The sequence below is a fragment of the Vicia villosa genome, unplaced genomic scaffold, assembly GCF_029867415.1.
Source record: "Vicia villosa cultivar HV-30 ecotype Madison, WI unplaced genomic scaffold, Vvil1.0 ctg.000625F_1_1, whole genome shotgun sequence".
Classification (NCBI taxonomy): Eukaryota; Viridiplantae; Streptophyta; class Magnoliopsida; order Fabales; family Fabaceae; genus Vicia; species Vicia villosa.
This window is the reverse complement of record NW_026705281.1, coordinates 274,000-283,494: the sequence shown is the minus strand read 5'-3', so window position 1 is coordinate 283,494 and position 9,495 is coordinate 274,000. Positions and strand designations below refer to the sequence as shown.

The 9,495-nt window shown below is 32.3% G+C and overlaps 1 protein-coding gene across 1 annotated transcript; it reads right to left on the bottom strand.

The window, feature by feature from the left end:
• Positions 1-6,804: 6,804 nt before the first annotated feature.
• LOC131629962 (uncharacterized) lies at positions 6,805-7,902 on the bottom strand. The gene has a single exon (XM_058900766.1). It carries the CDS (start codon positions 7,900-7,902, stop codon positions 6,805-6,807), a length of 1,098 nt encoding a protein of 365 aa, XP_058756749.1.
• Positions 7,903-9,495: the final 1,593 nt, after the last annotated feature.

The window sequence follows — 9,495 nt, the reverse complement described above, 5'->3', positions numbered from 1 at the left end:
AATAATTTTAATATTTTTATTTACAACTTTTTTTGAAAAAATAATTCATTGTAAATATCTTTTAAAAAAAATATAAAACACTAAGAATGTTTCTTTTAAGTTAAAATAAATTGATTAATATCTTAATTTTTATATTTAAAAAATAAATAAACAATTTTTTATTATTGTGTCCTAACTTAAATTTAGGATAAAAATTTCAATATACTTTCTACTCACTTTTTTTTTTGTCTTTTTTTTTTCGATTCATTTTCACAACTTACACTCCACTTTAAATAGATCCAATTACTTTTCATATATTATTATATCCCCTATCTAGGTACATACATGTTAGAATATATATATATATATATATATATATATATATATATATATTATAAAGAAAGTATTTTTGTGTTAGAACAATATATACAAAAAATTTCTCTGACTTTAAATTCTACTACTTGCTAATATTTTTGTGTTAGAACAATATATACAAAAAATTTCTCTGACTTTAAATAGAATATGCTAATAGACAATAAAATTGTCCCCCTAAAATTAGTATAAAGTACTTCCAAAAAAAACTCTAAAAAGATAGAAAGTATCATAGTCTAATAATGTCTAATATATTATAGGTGTATAAAGGAGTCTTAGTTTGTGTATAATATATATATATATATATATATATATATATATATATATATATATATATATATATATATATATATATATATATATATATATATATATATGGCATATCATATGACAATGTCTTCTTTATATGAGAATGTGAGAATGAATATGAATCGTTAGATTTTAAAATAAATGGGGGAGATTATGTGTGAATCTTTTTTATCTCTCCTTCATTATTAAAATAAATGGTGCAGGAGAGAGAAAAAAAGATTCACACATAATCTCCACAATTTATTTTAAAATCTAATGGTTCAGATTCATTCTCACATTCTCATATAAAAAAGGCATTCTCATATGATATGCCCTATATATATGAATGCTTGATTTATACAATCCCTGGTGTGATAATAGTCCACTTATTGTAAATATTTTATCTGATAATTTAATCACAAAACAATGTCCATTTTGGTTCTTTACCAAATTTCAGATTCCTTGGATATGGAGATGGTCTATCACCATATCTCAAGATAAATTCAACATACCCATTTTAGAAAGAAATTTCTTCTATAAATGGTGGAACAAGATGAGCTCTGAAGAAAATCAAGAATAAATTATTCGGATTCAAGCAGCTATAATTGAAGATCAAAATAATAAAGTCAAAGAGCAAAGCTCCCAACAAATGTCTATGGGAAATTTAAAGAACTTCTTCCAGAGAAAATATCCAAATGAATCGAAAGAAGAAATTATGGTTAGAACTTTGGATCATATGAAGAACCAATTCTTCTCCACTTTTCCAACTAAAGCATCAAAAGATGAGAATTCATCTATGAAGACTAGCTCTTCTATGGGATAATGGATTCCAAAAATTTTGATTGTTTATCAGGAGAAGCCCAAGCAGAGGACCCCACTGCTGAAGATTTTTGGGATGCAATGATTCAATCTATGGCTCAGAAAGCAAAAGACAAAGCAAAGAGATAATAAAGAATCTCAAGACAGAGGGAAAAAGACAAGAGAGAGAATCTTATCTTGTCTACCATTTCAAAAAACAATAAATAATTTCAAAAGATAAGCATCTTATCTCAAGGGAAAAACAATGTAAAAGACAAAATCAAAGATAAGAAAGAATCTTATCATGGAAGAAGGCACATGCAAGCATCTTGTCTAGGAATAGTGAAAGAATATTTTCTGCTTTTTGTAAGAAAGTTTGTATTATTGTGAATTATTATTGTGTCGATGGGGCCTAATGTGTATCCGACATTAATAATTCATCTTTGTTTGTTGTAACCGGTTATCATAGGTAGCTCTTACCGGCTTAAATAGTAAGCCTTTATATCCCTATATAAAGGGAATTTCTTTTCTTTTGTAAGCACGCAATTTTAATAAGATAACAAAGTTTTTATATATAATCTGTCTTTTATCTACCCAATTTCACAAAAAAAATTTAATAAAATTCCAATCCTGCTTTCGCCGTTGTACACTTCTGGTATTTGATTGTTTAACAGGAGAAGCCCAAGCAGAGGATCTTACTGCTGAAGATTTTCGGGATGCAATGATTCAATCTATGGCTCAAAAAGCAAAAGACAAAGCAAAGAGATAATAAAGAATCTCAAGACAAAGAGAAAAAGACAAGAGAGAATCTTACCTTGTCTACCATTTCAAAAAACAATAAATAATTTCAAAAGATAAGGATATTATCTTATGGGAAAAACAATGCAAAAGACAACAGAAAAGATAAGAAAGAATCTTATCTTGGAAGAAGGCACATGCAAGCATCTTATCTTGGAATAGTGAAAGAATATTTTCTGCTTTTTGTAAGAAAGTTTGTATTATTGTGAATTATTATTGTGTCGATGGGGCCCAATGTGTACCCGACATTAATAATTCATCTTTGTTTGTTATAACCGGCTATCATAGGTAGCTCTTACCGGCTTAAATAGTAAGCCTTTGTATCCCTATATAAAGCGAATTTCTTTTCTTTTGTAAGCACACAATTTTAATACGATAACAAAGTTTTTATATATGCTCTGTTTTCTATCTACCCAATTTCACAAAAAAATTTAATAAAATTCTGATCCTGCTTCCGCCGTTGTACACTTCTGGTATCAGAGCCTGGTTACGAAACTAAGGTATATTTCTTAATCCAACTATTTGTCTATGACAATTAGTGGCTAAATTTTTGGTTGTGGAAGGTTAGATAACTTAGAAGAAACTAAGTATGTAGGTTCTTCTCTTGATATTAGTATATTTATGTTATAAGGGTTTTTTCAAAACTAAAGATTTTTTTTAGTGTTTTCTTATATTCATCGTTTTTCCAATGGAAGGGATTGTTAAGATGATTTTAAAAAAGAAATTTTTTGCTGAAAAGCATTGGACATCTTTGATTTAGGAGATATCCTTCTATCCCTTAGGGTTGATAGTTAAACAACGTTTTTGTTTGCAAAGATGACTTATCAGTTGTTGCCTAGATATATTTGTACTGAGAGCAAGAGTTATATTTACCTACTTAGTTTTACCTAAGGTGGCTAATCATGCACAACATCTTTAGCCAATCACATTTATGGATTCTGATGATGATAATCATCAAAATAATTTGATTAAACATGAAGAACTTATGGAATATCCAAAAAAATTGGATAAACTTAATAAATGGACAATTTCATTAGTACCTTCAAATCAAATTTATAAATTTGGCAAAATAGATATATTATCTCGTTTTGCTGTAAAAAGTTTAGAACAAACTATTCAAATTTCTGAAAGTACTCAAACAATCAAACTTTTAACAAAAAACGATTTACTTCCTTTTAAAAATTATAATTATATCTATGTTGGTTTAATACAAGTTGCTGTTAAACCTTTGACTTTGCTAGGATTAAATACTAGCATCCTGGGATATATCAGAGATGGTAGATGTAAAGATTTTAAACAATCTTTAGCTGCTTTAATTGAGACAAGTCTGTATCATGGCCCAGTTTATTTTGATGTCTCTCCCAATATCAGCTTATCCATGTCTGATAAAAATTTATTAGACGCTCTCCAATTAACCATTCATACTAATGGTTATATTTCAAACCTGGTAGTGAAATTATGGCTATATATTATAGGGTTTATTACAAAGTTCTTACCACTTTAAACCCTAAAGCTAAACAAATATCGTTTTCAGGAACTACTACTTTAGTTCAAACTAATCTGCTAACCTCTAATGTTGCAACTAATAGGTTGCTTAAATGGGATGAAATTAATTTTACAAAAGCCTGGAACCTCCGTCAGACCATTGAACCGGAACCTATCCTTAATAAGGATGTTGATCAAATAACCCAATCTAGTGAAGGAGATCTAGAGATAAACTTTAGCTCTAAAAGAATTATTAGAATAACTAGATCTATGTCTGGAAGACATTCTGTGAATTCTATAAATGAATTTTACTCTGCTCCTAGTCAATTAGCTAGACCCTCAACTTCTCAATTAAGAGAAGAAATAGAAGTTGTTGAAAATATAAGACTTAGCGAAAATAAAATGCCCCATGGTATATATCAAAAACCAAATCCTCCTAGAGTAGAATCACATACTCCCTCAGATATGGACTTCCAGTTATATTGTTAGATTATTCTCCAGGTAGTAATCTAAGAAACCTTGTCAATGACGGGTTTCAGCATAAAAGATACACCCAATTTAGGGAATAGTTTTTTAGAATTTTTTCGGCTCCTGTGTTAGCAAGATTTAAAGATGAGTACTATACTCAAATGTCTATGAACCAAGATTTCATTCCCTTTGTCAAATGGTTCATTAGTTACTTTATAAGTATGCAAAAAGAAGAATTGGTTTTCATGAAACAAGACGAACTGTTAGTCCTACAAAAGCCTTGGGAAAATATCCAAGGAGAAAAAATGGAATCTCCTTTTCCCCCAGAACAGACAATAAGTTTGGGTTCTCATACAGAAGCTACACCTTATCTTACCCTTCAATTACAAAGGGTTGAACAAAATCATATTACTCTTAAGGAGTTAAATTCCATAATTAGATCCAACAATTATACTAATGCCTACCTTGTTTGTCTAGGAGAACAATTTATTTCTCTAGAAAAGGTACTTTTATCTATAAAAGACCTTTTAAACAAGCAAATAGCACGTCAAAAAATTATTATTGACCTTATTAATAAGTCTAATCCTCAGGAACAAGCTTCTACATCTAATATATTAGATGTTCCTATAATTCAACTTCCTATTCCTATAGAAGGATTTAAAATGGAAACCAATGGTGATGAGTTTGTCCGTATTCTTGAGAAAAAGCTTAAAGATTTACGTTTAACTGTTATATCTAATCAAGACTCTTCCAATGAAGAAGAAATTAATGACTTAGCAATCAATATTTAACTGTTATGTCTAATCAAGACTCTTCCATTAGTAATCAAAATACTAGTGAAATAAACCCTGTTTATAGCTCTAAACCCTTAGAAAATACTATTATAAGCGTCCATCTCCTCAATATTTACTTTTTGAGGAACCTGAACACTTCCAAAATTCATATTCTGGAAAAGCCATTCATGAATGGAATATTGATGGATTAAATGACAGGAAAATTGTGGATACAATACATAGAATAATTATGTATCCAATTGTTTGTAAATAGCACGAAAATTTTGACAATGATATTGCCTCCTTTCATGTCAACTGGATTTGTTGGTCAATTAAGAGGCTGGTGGGATCATCATCTCACTGAAAGTCAGAAAATATATATTCTTCACCATAAGAAATTAGTTAAGTCCGAAGCTCCTGGAATTGGAGCAAGTGGTATTTCCACCACAGGTGAAGAAGATGTGGTTTATACACTGTGTCTCTCTATCCTTCAACATTTTATTGGAACCAATATCCCTATTGGAGAAAAACTTCAAACTCTACTTCAAAATCTAAGATATCCTTCTCTTACACAATTTAGATGGTATAAAGATACCTTTTTGTCTAGAGTTTACCAATTAAAAACCCCTAATTTTATTCACTGGAAAGCCAAATTTTTTATGGTTTACCCCATTTCTTTTCTGAAAAGGTTAGACATTCTTTAAAAAGTAAAAATGATGGGATAAATATTAATTACCCTGATCTTACTTATGGTCAAATTATTAGCACTTGTATTAATGAAGGATTAACCTTATGTAATGATATTAAGCTTAGAAATCAACTTAAGAAACATAAACTTTTTGAAAAACACCAAATGGGTGGATTCTGCGACCAGTTTGCCTTTGATCTTGGAAGATCTTCGGAGAATAAAAGGAAGAAAGGAAAAATATTCAGAAATGAACCTCATAAAAATAATAAGGATATTTATAAAAATTCTTATAGAAAGAATAAAAAAAGGAGTCACTTTAATTAAAAGTAGACTAAAAGATAAGCCTTTTAATTATAAAGGCAAAAGAAAAGCTAAAATGCTTGATGTATCTTGCCACAAATGTGGTAAAGCTGGTCATTATGCAAACCAATGTTGGACCAAAAAAGCCCTCAATGAAATTGAGGATGAACAATTACGCTCTCAACTTGAGAAAGTTTGTTTACTTAAGTCTGACTTAGAGACTAATTCTTCTAATGAAGATATTGACATGATCTATGAATCATCATCAGATTATTCCTCTGATAATCTTGACAATGATAATTGTCAATGTAATCAAATTGATTACTGGAAGTCTATTGTTGATATGAATGGTCTTAATGTTCTTACCACGAAACAAGATGAAGCCATAAATGCTATTGAGTCTATCTCGGATAATAAGCTTAAAAGAAAAATGCTTGAAGTTTTTTTTTTAATCAAAAATTACTTTATTGAGGATTCAAAAAACCATTACAAGCAGGCGACTTAATAATCCAGCATTCACAGGAACCTGAAAGAATAACTCATGTCCTAAGGTAATTCCCTACGGTAGCATAAGTTTCCCTACATGTTGTCTAAGCTGCACCTTAGTCCAACATCTGTAAATAACAGTGTCCGGGATTTTAAGAACTATATTCTCACTATTGTGACTACCCATGTTCTCAAAGCATACTCTATTTCTATGGCACCAGATTTCATAAATTGCTTCCGTGGAAGCACATTTAAGTATGGTATATCTCCATCCTTTAATATTACATTGTTCAAGTATCCATGCCAATTCATCCTTCCAGCCCAGAGGAGTATGGCAGATCTGCAACCACTTTAAGACTTCATGCCAAATCAGTTTCGTAGTATTACACTCAAAGAGAAAATGCTGCAAAGTCTCAATAGCACCACAAAATAGCATTCCATATTGGCAAGCATTCCAAATCTGCACAGTCTTTCATTTGTTGTAAGACTATTGTGACAGGCTCTCCATAAAATATGCATCGCTCTCGGTCTAGCCATGTTATGAAACAGCACTTTCCGCCATGCAACCACTTGTTGGCTACTATCGTTGAGTTCTCCATACATAGCCCTCGAATTATATTTAACATCCCGCAACATATTGTCCCAGACCTGTGAATCCTTTATATCATCTCTGCAGCTAAGGACAACTTTCAGTGTCCACGAGCAGCTCTGTTTGATTGGAACCTCCATGATATCAATACCCTTAGCATAGTAGCTGTGCACCCATCTAATCCAAAGGCTGTCACTCTTCCTACAAAGATTCAACAAAAGCTTACACATGGTAACTTTATTCCAAATCTTTAGGTTGATGATGTTAAGCCCTCCATGATTCTTGGGTGTGCATACTCTCTCCCAGGCAACCGGTGATTTTCTGGTAATAATTTCCTTCCTAGACCATAAGAAGGATCTGCATATCGCCTCAACCTTCTTCAGAACCTGTTTGGGGATCAATAAACTCTGCATCCAGAAATTCGTAATAGCAAATAAGACACTATTGATGAGTTGGTGTCGCCCTGCAAAACTTAAGAGCCTAGAGCTCCAATGCTTTATCCTGCTGACCAGTTTCTCAACCAAGATAAGGCAATGGTGATTAGATAGCCGTTTGCTTTTGAGGGGGATCCCTAAGTAGCGAAAGGGAAGGCAGCCTTCTGCAAATGTGGTGATGTTTTGAATTTGAAGCTGCGAGTGTGCATCAACATTTCCATAATAGGCATTACACTTGGCTGGGTTGACAGAAAGACCAGTGGACCTGGAGAATTCGCCAAAAGCTCTCATGAGTAGATCAATTGAGGTAGCATCACCTCTGGAAAACAGAAGGAAATCTTCTGCAAAGCTAACTTCAATAATGCCTAATTTGCCACATTTAGAATGCATTTTGAAATCAGGATTTTTAGTCAGAGGGTAAAGAACTCGATGCAGGTACTCCATAACAATAACAAACAAGAGGGGGGACAAGGGATACCCTTATCTTAGTCCTCTCTTGGCTTTCAAAATTATGGTCACATTGTTGTTCACATTGTACCTGTAGGAGACAGATGTAATAGTCAACATAATCCACTTTACAAACAAAGGAGGGAAGCTAAGTTCTCTGAGAATTGAAGGATAGAAAAACACTTAGAAAGGGGGGGGGGTTGAATAAGTGTGACTTTCAAAACTATTAAGATAAAAACAATTTGGACAATGATTTTTATCCTGGTTCGTTGTTAACGAAACTACTCCAGTCCACCCCCTTAGAGTGATTTACCTCACCTGAGGATTTAATCCACTAATCAACCTTGATTACAATGGTTTTCCACTTAGATACCTTCTAAGTCTTCTAGAGTATTCTGATCACACATTGATCACTCTAGGAACCTTTTACAAATTAATGTAAACTAATTCTTACAAGAGTATTACAATGCTTCTTAATAAGCTATAATCACAAATGTGATATTTCTCTTAAGTTTAAGCTTAATCTCACTAAGATATTACAATAGTAATGAAGTGAGGTTGAAGATGAAGTTTTGAGAGCTTTTCACTTTGACAGCGTTTCTGTATGTTTGCGTAGTGTATTGTATTCAGCTTCTCATCAGAACTTCTATTTATAGGCGTTTTGAGAAGATGACCATTGGGAGCATTTAATGCGCTGCGTGATCCGTACAGCATTGCATTTAATGTTTCACTCTTTTGTCAAATACCTCGAGCCTTGCTTTTCCTGCTTTAACTGACTTTGCCTTTAATAGCTTCTAAGGTTCCTTTTGTCAGTCAGCGTAGCCTGCCATCTTGTACTTGCTTTTGATCTGATCTTTGTAGATACAACGTTTGAATATATCGGAGTCAAACAGCTTGGTGCAGAGCATCTTCTTGTCTTCTGACCTTGAAGTGCTTCTAGCGTGATACCATGAGAACTTCAGTGCTTCTGCTTCTGATCTCAAGTTCTTCTGATGCTTCAATAGACCATGTTCTGATTCTGCTTGACCATCTTCTGATGTCTTGCAAGAGCATGTTCTGATGTTGCATGCTGAACCTTCTGAGTCAGTGCTTCTTGCGCTGATTTTGTGCATACTCTTCATATATTTCCTGAAATGGAAATTGCATAGGATTAGAGTACCACATTGTCTTAAGCAAAATTCATATACATTGTTATCATCAAAACTAAGAATATTGATCAGAACAATTCTTGTTCTAACAATCTCCCCATTTTTGATGGTGACAAAAACATATATAATTGATATGAATTTGCAATCAGAATCACAGATGACCAAAGACAATTACACAGTTATAGCATAAGCATATAAACATAGTGTGTGAATATGTCTCCCCCTAAGATCAACAATCTCCCCCTGAAATAAATACTGGAAGAAATTTACAAATAAAAGACTTCCTTGAGTATTTTTCATTTCAGTTGAGACGTTCACAAATGCCTAGAACTTCAGAACATTCAGAGCTTCTGCTTCTTGCTTTCATAGGACAGCTTCAGAGCTTTGAATTTCTTCTTGAATCATTGCATGCTTGATTGTATCAGAACATTCTTGAATGTAC

Coding starts and splice junctions, on each gene's coding strand:
- LOC131629962 (XM_058900766.1), bottom strand. CDS start 7,902: ATGGAGTACCTGCATCGAGTTCTTTACCCTCTGACTAAAAATCCTGAT.